We start from the raw sequence: 19,563 nt of genomic DNA on the forward strand, positions 1-19,563 counted from the left end.
TAAACATCCAACCGGTCGGATACTTAGGACTTGTTGAACTCACCACTCATGAGAGAAGTTTGCAGCTGTGCTGGTCATAAAAGTGCAGACAATTACAAGCCGGGCCTGCTAAGACACTCAGCTCTGAAATAACTTTAGTGTAAACAAGAGTGACAAATCTGTGCAGACATTCTTTTTTGAGGACAATTCCTCTCCAGTCATAGTCACCTTCAGGGAAGATGTGTCAGACTCCTGTTCATTGAGGGCCACATCGCACTTAGAGGGCCGCTTTAAACAGTGAATCACCTCATTATATTATTGCAAATTCATGTCCAACTTGCTTTGAAATCATAAGTCATGTTGACAAGTAGATATTTAAGTATTGTTTTATTTTTACCAACAAATTAATAATTATGGGTTTCTAAAAAAAATATGGAAAAAATTCACATCCAAATTGTAATTCTTATTTATGTCGATTCTAAATTGATTAACAATTTTCAAAAACAGTTTTTTTTAAGAATCAATTTTTAGGGCTTCTCCATGCTTACTCTCTGCGCGTGGATGTCAGCAACCAGAAGGTTTTGTAACCTATAACCTGTTTTACTATGATTATTATATCAAATGTTACATGGCAAGTACATGGATTGAAAATTGAATTGAGGATTGTGTTGAATTGAGAATTGATTCTGAATCGAGTCCTCACCCCAGGAATGGGAATGGGGTGGTATTGATTCCCACCTCTAATAATAGACCCTTTTCCACCTCAGGAACTTACCCGGGTAAATAAGTTCCCCCCGTGTTTCCACCAAAAACTACCCGGGTAGATTTAGTTCTTAAGGAACCTTTCGGAGTTCCTCCTAGCTCGGTGGGACTTTTCCAAGCGACCAGGAACCTTTTGGGGGGCGTCTATCAGTGATTGGTTGAACACAGTGGGGGGCCTTCCTAAAACTTCCCTTTCAAACACACGACCGCCATTGAAATATATGCAGCAACTTGTTTATTTCTTGTGTATTTTCTAGGACAACTAAGTTGACAAGGGAGAGAAAGAAGAACAAAAGAAAGTTTCAAAATGCAGGAACTTTTGTGTGGCATCTTAGTGCTGAAGAGCGCTGATCAGTGGAACTATTTTGCACTGTTTTTACTCAGTCGTAGTCTTTAAACTCTATACGGTTTATTATTTGTACAAATTTCATTTCAATACTCCAATGTATGAGAAGTGGAAGGACTCTTTCAAAAGTGTATACGGCGACCTCAGCTGCTTACTACTCGGACTTCATTGGATAAATGTGGAAACAATGGAGGCGGCACATGAGGTAAATAACATCAAATATTAAATATTTATCTTATTACATGTTGTAAAAGTAGTGAGTGACACTCCATTTGTGTCGTTATTTGCCTCAATAGGAGTAAACAGAATGCTACTGCTAACAAGCTAATGCTAAAGGCAATGTGTTTGTAGTGTCGGCGTGAGATAAACAGTGACATTTATTATTGATATATTGTTATTTACAGATAAACACTGACATTTATTATTGATATATTGCTATTTACAGATAAACACTGACATTTATTATTTATATATTGTTATTTACAGATAAACACTGACATTTATTATGGACATATTGTTATTTACAGATAAACCCTGGCATTTATATATTGTTATTTACAGCTGAAATGGACCAAAAGGAACTCAGCATGAATTCATCATTTACTGAGAGGACGACTTTCTGACTGTTGGACATTGCGGGCAAAAACTTGACTTTTTATGAACAATTCGGTACACTTTATTGTATAAATCATATCATTTTGTATATTATTGCTTTGCATTACAATTACTTACTTTTTAGTAAAATAAGTGTGACCTAATAATGTCTGTTTATTACCATAGTATCAGTGTAGATTAAATATAGTAAACCACTCCTCCATTCGTCATCAGCCAAATTTTTATAAACTACCTGACCTGTGAAATGCAGTGGAAACACAAACCACACACTTCTACGGGAACCAAAAGTTCCTAAACTTTTGGTGGAAAATGGGCATAATAATATAATATTTGTTGCATGAGCAGATATTAAAGTTCAAAACATATGCAATTTCATACATTAATTGTTTTTTTTCCAGTCAAAATGCAAATAATGAATTTAGTAGGAAAGATGAGGTAGATTATTTCCAGGCTTTCACGGGCCACATTAAAAGATGTGGCGGGACATATCCAGCCCCTGGGCCTTCAGTTTGAGACCAGTATTAGTGTCTATAGTTGTAATGCAATTCAAATAATCCAACACATCATTAGGTCAATCTGTAACTTGGAGAAGGAGTAGGACTGAACATACTCTGCTTCTTCATACAAATTCTGGGAATTAAAAACATATATTGTCCTATTTGACACAGAGAAAAGAGAAATACTCCACAACTTTCCAGCTTGAGAACATGCATGCACTGAAGAAGATGATCTTGTGAAAGTGTGTGATATTTAGTGCATGATGGAATGTAGCATACAGAAAGTGTGTGATATTTAGTGCATGATCAAATGTAGCATACAGAACGTTTCTATGACGTCACTGGAGGACACGTAAGGCCTCATTTGCCTTCCGCTGGAATGGAAAGTCAACTTTTATGGCACTCACTCAACTATATAGCACTTTTATACACAACTATATGGCACTTTTATACACAACTATATGGCACTTTTATACACATCCATATGGCACTTTTATACACATCTATATGGCACTTTTATACACAACTATATGGCACTTTTATACACAACTATATGGCATGTCAGACATGTTATAAAGCGCAGTGATTGAAAAGAAGAAGTCTATCAGGTGCAGTTAGTGACTTCTTATTAAACAAGTGACACTGGTTGAGCAGCTTTGAGCTTTACAACAAGACGCTAACTTGTCTTTGTTCTTCTTCACCTTATTGTTTACTCACTTTATTGTTTACTCACTTTTGTCCGATGTGCGGCTTTTCCTCAGCGGTTGTTGTCTTCCTGCCTGTTAGCGCCGAGCTAGCGCGGCTTTGGCTAAGCTAACTCCCAGTCTACTGCTGCTAGCTGGCTTAGCTGCTGAAGCTAACTAGCTAGTTAAGGTGAAACAAGTCGCCGTGGAAGGTTGCACATAGCAGAGAAGTGTCAGCAGTGGAAGGCTGCACATAGCAGAGACGTGTCAGCAGTGACAGATTAAACTACAACCACTCCTCAACTACACAAGTGCAACATTGCAGTATGCGGAAGTGATTGGCAAGAAACTACATTTCCGGGTTTGTTGTGGGCAGTGCTGCCACCTGCTGGAGTAACACAATTGGCTGCAGTCAATGTGATGTTATGCGCTAGGATATAAGAACTACACTACCCAACATGCAACAGTAGTGACGAGCATGCGCAGTAGCCCCGGGAAGGTTGTTAAATGTCGCCATGCCCATAGACATCTTCTAAGGCAGGGGTCACCAACCTTTTTGAAACCAAGGGCTACTTCTTGGGTACTGATTAATGCGAAGGGCTACCAGTTTGATACACACTTAAATAAATTGCCAGAAATAGCCAATTTGCTCAATTTACCTTTAACTCTGTTATTAGTAATAATTAATGATATTTATTTTTGTTGAAACACTGATCCTCTTAATGATTCCTCACAATAAATATATATAGAAACAGATAAATATCAATATGCAACACTTTATTTTTATATTTTCTCTAAGTGCACATTTTTCAAATTGAACATTTTCAAATGATCACTTCTAAGACAGTCTTGTGAAATCACAATATCCCATTTTAACTAGCTAGCCACTAACATTTTTTAACAAATCATGAATTACTTTGCACCATGTTTGTACAAATAATAACTCATGTAAAATACAAAAGTCAACTCTCAATTTTTTTAATAAATCATGTCACACTTTGAACTGGACACCAAATCTGTTATCTGTTTCTTTGTCAGTTAGTGGGAAGCCTGGCATTTGTAAGTTACATGTAATGTGATTTAAACAAGAATAGCTAAATAAATAAATCTATATATATAAGAAAATGGGTATTTCTGTCTGTCAGTCCGTCGTACATTTTTTTTCCTTTTACGGAAGGTTTTTTGTAGGGAATAAATGATGAAAAAAACACTTAACTGAACGGTTTAAAAGTGGAGAAAAAATTAAATTTTTAAACATAGTTTATCTTCACTTTCGACTCTTTAAAATTCAAAATTCAATTATTCGAATCTGTTTGAAAAAATAAAAAAAAGAATTTATGGAACATCAGTAATTTTTCCTGATTAAGATTAATTTTAGAATTTTGATGACATGTTTTAAATAGGTTAAAATCCAATCTGCACTTTGTTAGAATATATAAGAAATTGGACCAAGCTATATTTCTAACAAAGACAAATCATTATTTCTTCTAGATTTTCCAGAACAAAAATTTTGAAAGAAATTCAAAAGACTTTGAAATAAGATTTAAATTTGATTCTACAGATATTCTAGATTTGCCAGAATAATTTTTTTGAATTTTAATCATAATAAGTTTGAAGAAATATTTCACAAATATTCTTCGTCGAAAAAACAGAAGCTAAAATGAAGAATTAAATTAAAATGTATTTATCATTCTTTACAATAAAAAAAATAAATTTACTTGAACATTGATTTAAATTGTCAGGAAAGAAGAGGAAGGAATTTAAAAGGTAAAAAGGTATATGTGTTTGAAAATCCTAAAATAATTTTTAAAGTTGTATTTTTTCTCTAAAATTGTCTTTCTGAAAGTTGTAAGAAGCAAAGTAAAAAAATGAATGAATTTATTTAAACAAGTGAAGACCAAGTCTTTAAAATATTTTCTTGGATTTTCAAATTCTATTTGAGTTTTGTCTCTCTGAGAATTAAAAATGTTGAGCAAAGCGAGACCAGCTTGCAAGTAAATAAATACAATTTAAAAAATAGAGGCAGCTCACTGGTAAGTGCTGCTATTTGAGCTATTTTTAGAACAGGCCAGCGGGCTACTCATCTGGTCCTTACGGGCTACCTGGTGCCCGCGGGCACCGCGTTGGTGACCCCTATTCTAAGGGCAGCGCCAGTACCTGCTGCCACCTACTGATATGGAAGAGTATTACACGGTTACTCTGCCGAGCTCTAGACAGCACCGACACTCAACAACAACACATCATTTGCAGACTATAATTACTGCTTTGCAAATAAAAAAATTAACCCAAATAGGTGAAATTAGATCATCTCCCACGGCACAGCAGACTGTATCTCAGTGGTTGAAAAACACTGTGCTAAAGAACCCAAAAAATATGGATAAAAAAATGTATGTTTTCCTTATAAGTCAGGCTTGTGTCTGCATAGACGTGAGATCAAGCCTGTCATTTGTGAGAAACCCCATGTTTGTCTTCTGCACAGCACAATTACAGGTACTGATGTTGACCACCTGGCAGAACACCTGGAGACGTCTTCTTTCCTTCTCCTGCTCCTTGATTGCAGCCTTGCTTGCTGGCGTTCAAGTGGAACTTACTAGCAAACATGAAAATGGGCAGAAAATGAACACAGGACTTATGCATTGATGACTAGGAATGAGAGACTATGGTGTGGTCATGTCACCAGCCTCCAAGCCACACATTAAGAGCAGACCAACATTCCTTCTTCAGGACCTAAACATCAGTTGGCTCTGCTCCCCCTCTATTTTCTCACCATCTGTTTTGGGACAGGGGTTCATTTTTGACCTCCTGGGACATGTTTTGTCACGCATATTTGACATACTTGAGCCATAAGACAAAATGGAACACATTTGAAGCAAAAATGCAGCAGTTGTAACCAATGCCTGCACCTTCAATATCTTATTGACTTTAGGACAACTGACATGTGTGCTTGCAGGTGTCACTGCTGCAGATGCATGAGGGGAGGAGCTCAGTGGAGACTCTTCATACAGGTATTTATGAACAGGTATGATGTGAGGCAGGTGAGACCAGAGCAGCACTGCAGGAGTGATGCAGCAGCAGCAGGTGAGCGTGACTCTTTTTGCTTTAAAAAGTAGGGTGGTTGTTTGTCACTCTGCTAATCATGACAACATCTTTAATAACTCAAGTCAATGTGTCTCGCTGTCATGAACAAAACAACAATGTCATTAACAATCAATAACGTGTTGTGACAACCAACCACATCTCAGGGATGGTTGTTGCAATCTTATTGAAATGGGAAATACCTCTTTCAAAGGCAAGTTTAATTGCGTTGACGACTGACATTGACATCCAGGGGCCTAGATCTTCCTGCACAAATCAAAGTATGCATTAGACTACAGAACCTATACTTCATCAAAAAAAGATGTGTGGAGTAATAACAAGGATTATCCATCCTCGAGTTCTCCGACATGTTGAACAATGGTGTGCTCTGACGTCATTTTACACCACAAAACTTGTCAAAGTATGGAGGTCTACAACTTCTTTGTGTGTGTCTGGGTCAAATACTTTGCTATCAAGACTCTCCTGGGTGAATATGCATCGTTTTTGTAAGGGTAAGTTTGCATTTCAGGAATTAACTTAACGTCTACTGCCATGTTTGTTGTTGTTGTTGTACGCCCAGTTTATGTACGCGTGATTTTCCCTGTCTTTATCAAAATATAACTATAGATGTCAACATTGTGTACGTGCTGAAAGATTCATTTATGATTGTTTATCAAAATATAACTACACATGTCAACATTGTGTACGTGCTGAAAGATTAATTTATGATTGTTTATCAAAATATAACTGTAGATGTCAACATTGTGTACGTCCTGAAAGATTCATTTGTGATTGTTTATCAAAATATAACTATAGATGTCAACATTGTGTACGTGCTGAAAGATTCATTTATGATTGTTTATCAAAATATAACTATAGATGTCAACATTGTGTATGTCCTGAAAGATTCATTTATTATCGTTTATCAAAATATAACTACACATGTCAACATTGTGTACGTGCTAAAAGATTAATGTATGATTGTTTATCAAAATATAACTATAGATGTCAACATTGTGTATGTGCTGAAAGATTCATTTATGATTGTTTATCAAAATATAACTATGGATGTCAACATTGTGTACGTGCTGAAAGATTCATTTGTGATTGTTTATCAAAATATAACTATAGATGTCAACATTGTGTACGTGCTGAAAGATTCATTTGTGATTGTTTATCAAAATATAACTATAGATGTCAACATTGTGTACGTGCTGAAAGATTCATTTATGATTGTTTATCAAAATATAACTATAGATGTCAACATTGTGTACGTGCTGAAAGATTCATTTATGATTGTTTATCAAAATATAACTATAGATGTCAACATTGTGTACGTGCTGAAAGATTCATTTATGATTGTTTATCAAAATATAACTATAGATGTCAACATTGTGTACGTGCTGAAAGATTCATTTATGATTGTTTATCAAAATATAACTGTAGATGTCAACATTGTGTACGTGCTGAAAGATTCATTTGTGATTGTTTATCAAAATATAACTATAGATGTCAACATTGTGTACGTGCTGAAAGATTCATTTATGATTGTTTATCAAAGTATAACTATGGATGTCAACATTGTGTACGTGCTGAAAGATTCATTTATGATTGTTTATCAAAATATAACTATGGATGTCAACATTGTGTACGTGCTGAAAGATTAATTTATGATTGTTTATCAAAATATAACTATAGATGTCAACATTGTGTACGTGCTGAAACATTCATTTGTGATTGTTTATCAAAATATAACTATAGATGTCAACATTGTGTACGTGCTGAAAGATTCATTTATGATTGTTTATCAAAATATAACTATGGATGTCAACATTGTGTACGTGCTGAAAGATTCATTTATGATTGTTTATAAAAATATAACTATGGATGTCAACATTGTGTACGTGCTGAAAGATTAATTTATGATTGTTTATCAAAATATAACTGTAGATGTCAACATTGTGTACGTGCTGAAAGATTCATTTATGATTGTTTATCAAAATATAACTATAGATGTCAACATTGTGTACGTGCTGAAAGATTCATTTATGATTGTTTATCAAAATATAACTACAGATGTCAACATTGTGTACGTGCTGAAAGATTCATTTATGATTGTTTATCAAAATATAACTATAGATGTCAACATTGTGTACGTGCTGAAAGATTCATTTATGATTGTTTATCAAAATATAACTATAGATGTCAACATTGTGTACGTGCTGAAAGATTCATTTATGATTGTTTATCAAAATATAACTATAGATGTCAACATTGTGTACGTGCTGAAAGATTCATTTATGATTGTTTATCAAAATATAACTATAGATGTCAACATTGTGTATGTGCTGAAAGATTCATTTATGATTGTTTATCAAAATATAACTATAGATGTCAACATTGTGTACGTGCTGAAAGATTCATTTATGATTGTTTATCAAAATATAACTATAGATGTCAACATTGTGTACGTGCTGAAAGATTCATTTATGATTGTTTATCAAAATATAACTATAGATGTCAACATTGTGTACGTGCTGAAAGATTCATTTATGATTGTTTATCAAAATATAACTATGGATGTCAACATTGTGTACGTGCTGAAAGATTCATTTATGATTGTTTATAAAAATATAACTATGGATGTCAACATTGTGTACGTGCTGAAAGATTAATTTATGATTGTTTATCAAAATATAACTGTAGATGTCAACATTGTGTACGTGCTGAAAGATTCATTTATGATTGTTTATCAAAATATAACTATAGATGTCAACATTGTGTACGTGCTGAAAGATTCATTTATGATTGTTTATCAAAATATAACTACAGATGTCAACATTGTGTACGTGCTGAAAGATTCATTTATGATTGTTTATCAAAATATAACTATAGATGTCAACATTGTGTACGTGCTGAAAGATTCATTTATGATTGTTTATCAAAATATAACTATAGATGTCAACATTGTGTACGTGCTGAAAGATTCATTTATGATTGTTTATCAAAATATAACTATAGATGTCAACATTGTGTACGTGCTGAAAGATTCATTTATGATTGTTTATCAAAATATAACTATAGATGTCAACATTGTGTATGTGCTGAAAGATTCATTTATGATTGTTTATCAAAATATAACTATAGATGTCAACATTGTGTACGTGCTGAAAGATTCATTTATGATTGTTTATCAAAATATAACTATAGATGTCAACATTGTGTACGTGCTGAAAGATTCATTTATGATTGTTTATCAAAATATAACTATAGATGTCAACATTGTGTACGTGCTGAAAGATTCATTTATTATTGTTTATCAAAATATAACTATACATGTCAACATTGTGTACGTGCTGAAAGATTCATTTATGATTGTTTATCAAAATATAACTATAGATGTCAACATTGTGTACGTGCTGAAGGATTCATTTATGATTGTTTATCAAAATATAACTATAGATGTCAACATTGTGTACGTGCTGAAAGATTCATTTATGATTGTTTATCAAAATATAACTACAGATGTCAACATTGTGTACGTGCTGAAAGATTCATTTGTGATTGTTTATCAAAATATAACTATAGATATCAACATTGTGTACGTGCTGAAAGATTCATTTATGATTGTTTATCAAAATATAACTATAGATGTCAACATTGTGTATGTGCTGAAAGATTCATTTATGATTGTTTATCAAAATATAACTATAGATGTCAACATTGTGTACGTGCTGAAAGATTCATTTATGATTGTTTATCAAAATATAACTATAGATGTCAACATTGTGTACGTGCTGAAAGATTCATTTATGATTGTTTATCAAAATATAACTATAGATGTCAACATTGTGTACGTGCTGAAAGATTCATTTATTATTGTTTATCAAAATATAACTATAGATGTCAACATTGTGTACGTGCTGAAAGATTCATTTATGATTGTTTATCAAAATATAACTATAGATGTCAACATTGTGTATGTCCTGAAAGATTCATTTATTATTGTTTATCAAAATATAACTACACATGTCAACATTGTGTACGTGCTAAAAGATTAATGTATGATTGTTTATCAAAATATAACTATAGATGTCAACATTGTGTATGTGCTGAAAGATTCATTTATGATTGTTTATCAAAATATAACTATGGATGTCAACATTGTGTACGTGCTGAAAGATTCATTTGTGATTGTTTATCAAAATATAACTATAGATGTCAACATTGTGTACGTGCTGAAAGATTCATTTGTGATTGTTTATCAAAATATAACTATAGATGTCAACATTGTGTACGTGCTGAAAGATTCATTTATGATTGTTTATCAAAATATAACTATAGATGTCAACATTGTGTACGTGCTGAAAGATTCATTTATGATTGTTTATCAAAATATAACTATAGATGTCAACATTGTGTACGTGCTGAAAGATTCATTTATGATTGTTTATCAAAATATAACTATAGATGTCAACATTGTGTACGTGCTGAAAGATTCATTTATGATTGTTTATCAAAATATAACTGTAGATGTCAACATTGTGTACGTGCTGAAAGATTCATTTGTGATTGTTTATCAAAATATAACTATGGATGTCAACATTGTGTACGTGCTGAAAGATTCATTTATGATTGTTTATCAAAGTATAACTATGGATGTCAACATTGTGTACGTGCTGAAAGATTAATTTATGATTGTTTATCAAAATATAACTATGGATGTCAACATTGTGTACGTGCTGAAAGATTAATTTATGATTGTTTATCAAAATATAACTATAGATGTCAACATTGTGTACGTGCTGAAAGATTCATTTGTGATTGTTTATCAAAATATAACTATAGATGTCAACATTGTGTACGTGCTGAAAGATTCATTTATGATTGTTTATCAAAATATAACTATGGATGTCAACATTGTGTACGTGCTGAAAGATTCATTTATGATTGTTTATAAAAATATAACTATGGATGTCAACATTGTGTACGTGCTGAAAGATTAATTTATGATTGTTTATCAAAATATAACTGTAGATGTCAACATTGTGTACGTGCTGAAAGATTCATTTATGATTGTTTATCAAAATATAACTATAGATGTCAACATTGTGTACGTGCTGAAAGATTCATTTATGATTGTTTATCAAAATATAACTACAGATGTCAACATTGTGTACGTGCTGAAAGATTCATTTATGATTTTTTATCAAAATATAACTATAGATGTCAACATTGTGTACGTGCTGAAAGATTCATTTATGATTGTTTATCAAAATATAACTATAGATGTCAACATTGTGTACGTGCTGAAAGATTCATTTATGATTGTTTATCAAAATATAACTATAGATGTCAACATTGTGTACGTGCTGAAAGATTCATTTATGATTGTTTATCAAAATATAACTATAGATGTCAACATTGTGTATGTGCTGAAAGATTCATTTATGATTGTTTATCAAAATATAACTATAGATGTCAACATTGTGTACGTGCTGAAAGATTCATTTATGATTGTTTATCAAAATATAACTATAGATGTCAACATTGTGTACGTGCTGAAAGATTCATTTATGATTGTTTATCAAAATATAACTATAGATGTCAACATTGTGTACGTGCTGAAAGATTCATTTATTATTGTTTATCAAAATATAACTATAGATGTCAACATTGTGTACGTGCTGAAAGATTCATTTATGATTGTTTATCAAAATATAACTATAGATGTCAACATTGTGTACGTGCTGAAGGATTCATTTATGATTGTTTATCAAAATATAACTATAGATGTCAACATTGTGTACGTGCTGAAAGATTCATTTATGATTGTTTATCAAAATATAACTATAGATGTCAACATTGTGTACGTGCTGAAAGATTCATTTATTATTGTTTATCAAAATATAACTATAGATGTCAACATTGTGTACGTGCTGAAAGATTCATTTATGATTGTTTATCAAAATATAACTATAGATGTCAACATTGTGTACGTGCTGAAAGATTCATTTATGATTGTTTATCAAAATATAACTATAGATGTCAACATTGTGTACGTGCTGAAAGATTCATTTATGATTGTTTATCAAAATATAACTATAGATGTCAACATTGTGTACGTGCTGAAAGATTCATTTATGATTGTTTATCAAAATATAACTATAGATGTCAACATTGTGTACGTGCTGAAAGATTCATTTATGATTGTTTATCAAAATATAACTATAGATGTCAACATTGTGTACGTGCTGAAAGATTCATTTATGATTGTTTATCAAAATATAACTATAGATGTCAACATTGTGTACATGCTGAAAGATTCATTTATGATTGTTTATCAAAATATAACTATAGATGTCAACATTGTGTACGTGCTGAAAGATTCATTTATGATTGTTTATCAAAATATAACTATAGATGTCAACATTGTGTACGTGCTGAAAGATTCATTTATGATTGTTTATCAAAATATAACTATAGATGTCAACATTGTGTATGTGCTGAAAGATTCATTTATGATTGTTTATCAAAATATAACTATAGATGTCAACATTGTGTACGTGCTGAAAGATTCATTTATGATTGTTTATCAAAATATAACTATAGATGTCAACATTGTGTACGTGCTGAAAGATTCATTTATGATTGTTTATCAAAATATAACTATAGATGTCAACATTGTGTATGTGCTGAAAGATTCATTTATGATTGTTTATCAAAATATAACTATAGATGTCAACATTGTGTACGTGCTGAAAGATTCATTTATGATTGTTTATCAAAATATAACTATAGATGTCAACATTGTGTACGTGCTGAAAGATTCATTTATGATTGTTTATCAAAATATAACTATAGATGTCAACATTGTGTACATGCTGAAAGATTCATTTATGATTGTTTATCAAAATATAACTATAGATGTCAACATTGTGTACGTGCTGAAAGATTCATTTATGATTGTTTATCAAAATATAACTATAGATGTCAACATTGTGTACGTGCTGAAAGATTCATTTATGATTGTTTATCAAAATATAACTATAGATGTCAACATTGTGTATGTGCTGAAAGATTCATTTATGATTGCTGCCTTTGGTAAAAACTGAACTCTTTTAGGTGGGGCTCACATTCGCGTGTGTTGGCCCTGTGATGAGGTGGACCCGGCCTTCCGCAGCTGGGATAGGCTCCAGCCCCCCCGCAATACCGAGAGGGACAATCGGTAGAATATAAGGGTATATGTGACAACCAACCTTTTTTAACTGGGATTCTGCAAACTTCCATACTACAAATTGAGAGACAGTGCGAGATATAAAGAGTGCAACCCTCCTCCTTCTCCTATTATTAGCTCATAAGTGGTGAAGTATGGCAGGTGAAGATGTTCATGTTGCAGATGCCAAGGATGAGTTGTGGAGTGTGCCTGCTGGGGGTGCTATGCTGCCTGCTGATCATGCCAGGTGTGTGTGCTATTTAGATCATCTTAGAGTTTTAGTTGAAGTATGACTTTTTTAGTTGAAGTATGTCTTTTTTAGTTGAAGTATGACTTCTCCACCTCCCTACAGCCTTGCTGCAAGCCTCGTCTCTGATGCGACTCAACAAAGATGCAGGTATTTGGTCTTTTATGAAGCAGCCTTGTAGTCTAACATCTTGAGTAGAACGTTGGTGCATTTTCTTTCTATAGGGGTGTCATTGGTAAGCATACCGCAGGAAGTGAACAATATGACCACACACACTTCTTACAAGAGCTGTATCCAACACTGGGCTTTTACAAAGGTCATTATACACAAAAAAGTCCAAATTAATTTAAGTTAACTTCGGCACGACAGGGGGTAGCACGGTGGCGGAGGGGTTAGTGCGTTTGCCTCACAATACGAAGGTCCTGAGTAGTCGTGAGTTTAATCCCGGGCTCGGGATCTTTCTGTGTGGAGTTTGCATGTTCTCCCCGTGATTGCGTGGGTTCTACTCCGGGTACTCCGGCTTCCTCCCACCTCCAAAGACATGCACCTGGGGATAGGCCCCTCCCACCTCCAAAGACATGCACCTGGGGATAGGTTGATTGGCAACACTAAATGGTCCCTAGTGTGTGAATGTGAGTGTGAATGTTGTCTGTCTATCTGTGTTGGCCCTGCGATGAGGTGGCGACTTGTCCAGGGTGTAGCCCGCCTTCTGCCCGATTGTAGCTGAGATAGGCTCCAGCGCCCCCGCGACCCCGAAGGGAATAAGCGGTAGAAAATGGATGGATGGATGGACGGCAAGACAGGAGGGTCAAAACACAACTCAAACTGCAATACTAATTTCCACCACTAGGTGTCTTAGAAAGTAACATCGTGGGGCATAACAAAGTAATATGATACTTTTAAAAAGTTATTTGAAACAAAAAAGAAAACTTTCATTGTCAGGTTCACATTGCACCATCAACATTTCAAAAAACAAAAAAATATTTAAAAAATGTAAATAAAATAGAATAAATGCGCAAGGTGCTATGCACCTCAGTGCTACAGAGACAGATATATCGGAAATATATTTGATTTTTTTTATTAAAAGAAGGAATTTTATTATTGTAAGAAAACTTTGTGGGTCTAATTTTATTAAAATGATGGTGGGTGTTTTCATGAAAGCATACAACTTGTTTATGTCAGAACTGCCAAGACCAATATTATTATTATTATTATTATTATTATTATTATTAGATTGTTTATGTCAGCACTGCCAAGACCAATATTATTATTATTATTATTATTATTGTTATTATTATTATTAGATCATACCATGGATACATTTGGGCCCAAAGCAGAATTTTATTTGGAGAACCCCAATTACACATTTTTTTCACACTTTTCTATTCGCGTGAAATTATTTTTTTTAAAAGAAGGAATTTTATTATTGTAAGAAAACTTTGTGGGTCTAATTTTATTAAAATGATGGTGGGTGTTTTCATGAAAGCATACAACTTGTTTATGTCAGCACTGCCAAGACCAATATTATTATTATTATTATTATTATTATTATTATTATTATTATTATTATTAGATTATTTATGTCAGCACTGCCAAGACCAATATTATTATTATTATTATTATTATTATTAGATCGTTTATGTGAGCACTGCCAAGACCAATATTATTATTATTATTATTATTATTATTATTATTATTATTATTATTATTATTATTATTAGATCATACCGTAGATACATTTGGGCCCAAAGCAGAATTTTATTTGGAGAACCCTAATTACACATTTTTTTCACACTTTTCTATTCGCGTGAAATGATTTTTTTTAAAAGAAGGAATTTTATTATTGTAAGAGAACTTTGTGGGTCTAATTTTATTAAAATGATGGTGGGTGTTTTCATGAAAGCATACAACTTGTTTATGTTAGCACTGCCAAGACCAATATTATTATTATTAATATTATTATTATTATTATTATTATTAGATTGTTTATGTCAGCACTGCCAAGACCAATATTATTATTATTATTATAATTATTATTAGATCGTTTATGTGCGCACTTCCAAGACCAATATTATTATTATTATTATTATTATTATTATTATTATTATTATTATTATTATTATTATTATTATTGTTATTATTATTATTAGATCATACCATAGATACATTTGGGCCCAAAGCAGAATTTTATTTGGAGAACCCCAATTACAAAAAAATTTCACACTTTTCTATTTACGTGAAATGATTTTTGTACTATTTTAAATCATATACACAAATAATACATACTTTTTAATATGTGTTATTATATTAGTAATAATTGTATGTATTAATTAATTAATTAATTTGTATTAAAATATGATGTTCCCAGAAGCGCCCCTCTGAGGGCAGCCATAACTGCAATGTGGCCCTCAATGTATATCAACTTCCTGCTCTCTTCCTCCTTCACATGAAATGCAGTCAGCATTGAGTCGGCCAAGGCGCACGGGTTCTTGACTCATTCTCGAGCCAAGAGGAACATGGACCCCAAGTGGTACAGAGGCACACCTGACTTCCAGTCCTACTACCGCTTCTACACCAGCATCGGACATATTGAAGGAGTACGTTTATTGTCTTCAGAATGATTACGTTGCACTGTAAGTCTCATGTGTTTCTCTGTCAGATCTATGAGATAGACAGAATCCGGATGCTGTACCAGCAGATGCGCCACTTGGAGCTCACCTATGGCCCGGATGCCTCCAGCTACCAAAGTGTCTTAGGTGTACAGACCACCACTGCAGCTCCTACTACCGCCACCCAGCCTCCCACCACCCCAGCTCCTACATCTGACCCTCTGGAGCATGCTCAGAGGATCTACCTGTGCCACCCCAAAGACCCTCTTTGCAAACCTCAGATTGTCTACATGCCCACCGGGGCCGTGGTGGTGCTGTGCGACCCACGGCACAACCCGGCCTGCAGGCCCAGAACGGAGGAAGAGATCAAATCCGCTGCTCCTCATCCTCCTCAACAGCCTCCAGCTCCTCCCAAAAAGTCTGCTCCACCTCCTCCCATCACTGTGAAACAAATGGACTACCACTGCGACCCTTACTGGGATCCCGATTGCCTCATGGACTACCCCCTCAGTCCCGTGCAGGACACCACGGAGCCTGTTGAAGAGAAGGCGGTGAACGAGGACGACGCAAACGCTGAGGAAAGCGTGCCTGCAGGAAGCACCAAGAAAGAAGACAACAACCCTTACTTTGACCCCTATGATTTTAAACGTGACCTCTATGACCCCTCCCACTTTGCCAATCCAGACCCTGAGGAGCAGTAAAAACCCTAAACCAGACCACCAACAAACCTGTCAAGTCTAAATCAAAACCTGTGTTGTTATCATTAATTACATGCGATATTAAGCGGAATAACAACAATACATTTTTAAAAGTGGTCCTGTGTGTTGGCTGTTTCATCACTTTAAACACATCATGTTTAATAAGAGAATTGTCATCACTTTTTATCAATGTAATTATTGTCTAATTATATATTAGGCTATATATATATATATATATATATATATATATATATATATATATATATATATATATATATATATATATATATATCATTATTCATGCGTTCGTTACGTCTCGTCTCCATTACTGTAACCTATCATTTTCATGTCTCCCTATGTCTAGCATTCAAATATTACAGTTGGTACAAAATGCGACTGCTAGACTTTTGACAAGAACAAGAAAGTTTGATCATATTACGCCTATACTGTATATACCTTTATATACATATATATATTTATATATACCTATATATATATATATACCTATACTGGCTCACCTGCACTGTTTTCCTGTGCACTTAAGATGCGACTTTAAGGTTTTACTACTTAGGTATAAAATACTACACGGTCTAGCTCCATCCTATCTTGCTGATTGTATTGTACCATATGTCCCGGCAAGAAATCTGCCTTCAAAGAACTCTGGCTTATTAGTGATTCCCAGAGCCCAAAAAAAGTCTGCGGGCTATAGAGCGTTTTCTATTGGGGCTCCAATAACAGTAACAGTTAGAGATGCTACCTCAGTAGAAGCATTTAAGTCTCATCTTAAAACTCATTTGTATACTCTAGCCTTTAAATAGACCCCTCTTTAGACAAGTTGATCTGCCGTCGCTTTTCTTCTCTGCCCCCCTCTCCTCTCGTGGAGAGGGGGTGTTGGGGGGGGGGGGGGGGGGCACAGATTCGCTGTCCAAAGTCGGGACCCAGGGTGGACCACTCATCTGTAAATCAGTTGGGGACATCTCTGTGCTGCTGACCTGTCTCTACTCAAGATGATCTCCTGCTGGGGCTGAACTCTCACACTATTATGTTAGATCCACTATGGACTGGACTCTCACACTATTATGTTAGATCCACTATGGACTGGACTCTCACACTATTATGTTAGATCCACTATGGACTGAACTCTCACACTATTATGTTAGATCCACTATGGACTGAACTCTCACACTATTATGTTAGATCCACTATGGACTGGACTCTCACTATTATGTTAGATTCTCTATGGACTGGACTCTCACACTATTATGTTAGATCCACTATGGACTGGACTCTCACACTATTATGTTAGATCCACTATGGACTGGACTCTCACACTATTATGTTAGATCCACTATGGACTGGACTCTCACTATTATGTTAGATCCACTATGGACTGGACTCTCACACTATTATGTTAGATCCACTATGGACTGGACTCTCACACTATTATGTTAGATCCACTATGGACTGGACTCTCACACTATTATGTTAGATCCACTATGGACTGGACTCTCACTATTATGTTAGATCCACTATGGACTGGACTCTCACACTATTATGTTAGATCCACTATGGACTGGACTCTCACACTATTATGTTAGATCCACTATGGAGTGAACTCTCACACTATTATGTTAGATCCACTATGGACTGGACTCTCACTATTATGTTAGATCCACTATGGACTGGACTCTCACACTATTATGTTAGATCCACTATGGACTGGACTCTCACACTATTATGTTAGATCCACTATGGACTGGACTCTCACACTATTATGTTAGATCCACTATGGACTGAACTCTCACACTATTATGTTAGATCCACTATGGACTGAACTCTCACACTATTATGTTAGATCCACTATGGACTGAACTCTCACACTATTATGTTAGATCCACTATGGACTGGACTCTCACTATTATGTTAGATTCTCTATGGACTGGACTCTCACACTATTATGTTAGATCCACTATGGACTGGACTCTCACACTATTATGTTAGATCCACTATGGACTGGACTCTCACTATTATGTTAGATCCACTATGGACTGAACTCTCACACTATTATGTTAGATCCACTATGGACTGGACTCTCACTATTATGTTAGATCCACTATGGACTGAACTCTCACACTATTATGTTAGATCCACTATGGACTGGACTCTCACTATTATGTTAGATCCTCTATGGACTGGACTCTCACACTATTATGTTAGATCCACTATGGACTGGACTCTCACACTATTACGTTAGATCCACTATGGACTGGACTCTCACAATATTATGCTAGATCCACTCGACGTCAATTGCATCCCGTCGCCCAGGGGGCGGGGGTCCCCACATCTGCGGTCCCCTCCAAGGTTTCTTATTGTCATCCCATTGGGTTGAGTTTTTTCTTGCCCTGATGTGGGATCTGAGCCCAGGATGTCGTTGTGGCTTGTGCAGCCCTTTGAGACACACATGATTTAGGGCCCTGTGATGAGGTGGCGACTTGTCCAGGGTGTACACCGCCTTCCGCCCGATTGTAGCTGAGATAGGCTCCAGCGCCCCCCGCGACCCCGAAGGGAATAAGCGGTAGAAAATGGATGGATGGATGATTTAGGGCTATATAAGTAAACATTGATTGATTGATATATATAATAATTGTTGTAATAATAGTATTATTCCAGGATAAATTGATCAAAAATAATGTCAAACTGAGGTTGCATTAATGAAGCATCATTTGGATGTAAAGTATTTATGACAACAACATTTCAATGTAGTGTATGACTACTTGCTGCATGCAGTATATTTTCCGCCTGCGTGGGGCGGTAGTTGTTCCCTGTTGTGGTGGCG

The 19,563-nt window shown here is 34.6% G+C and overlaps 2 protein-coding genes across 3 annotated transcripts in view; one reads left to right on the top strand and one right to left on the bottom strand.

Annotated features, from left to right (window-relative positions):
- pcyt1aa (phosphate cytidylyltransferase 1A, choline a) overlaps positions 1-3,275 on the bottom strand; it is a 17,605-nt gene extending 14,330 nt beyond the window's left edge. Inside the window, exon 1 of one of the 2 annotated variants that reach the window (XM_062023437.1) lies at positions 2,933-3,275. The gene's annotated coding sequence lies outside the window, so the exon portion shown is untranslated. Of the gene's footprint in view, positions 1-2,916 lie in introns of both variants that reach the window. The other variant, XM_062023438.1, reaches the window with a different exon arrangement.
- LOC133631437 (uncharacterized) lies at positions 1,275-16,730 on the top strand. Its single transcript, XM_062023639.1, has 6 exons — positions 1,275-1,292; positions 5,833-5,901; positions 13,312-13,420; positions 13,526-13,570; positions 15,878-16,017; positions 16,080-16,730. Exons 1-6 carry the CDS (start codon positions 1,275-1,277, stop codon positions 16,728-16,730), a joined length of 1,032 nt encoding a protein of 343 aa, XP_061879623.1.
- Positions 16,731-19,563: the final 2,833 nt, after the last annotated feature.

The sequence above is a fragment of the Entelurus aequoreus genome, linkage group LG16 (genome assembly GCF_033978785.1).
Source record: "Entelurus aequoreus isolate RoL-2023_Sb linkage group LG16, RoL_Eaeq_v1.1, whole genome shotgun sequence".
In the NCBI taxonomy this organism is placed as follows: domain Eukaryota; kingdom Metazoa; phylum Chordata; class Actinopteri; order Syngnathiformes; family Syngnathidae; genus Entelurus; species Entelurus aequoreus.

Bases quoted from the DNA above. Each gene is read 5' to 3' on its own strand.
- LOC133631437 (XM_062023639.1), top strand. The intron at 13,571-15,877 runs GTATTTGGTCTT...CATGAAATGCAG, and splicing joins GCGACTCAACAAAGATGCAG to TCAGCATTGAGTCGGCCAAG. The intron at 16,018-16,079 runs GTACGTTTATTG...TTTCTCTGTCAG, and splicing joins GCATCGGACATATTGAAGGA to ATCTATGAGATAGACAGAAT.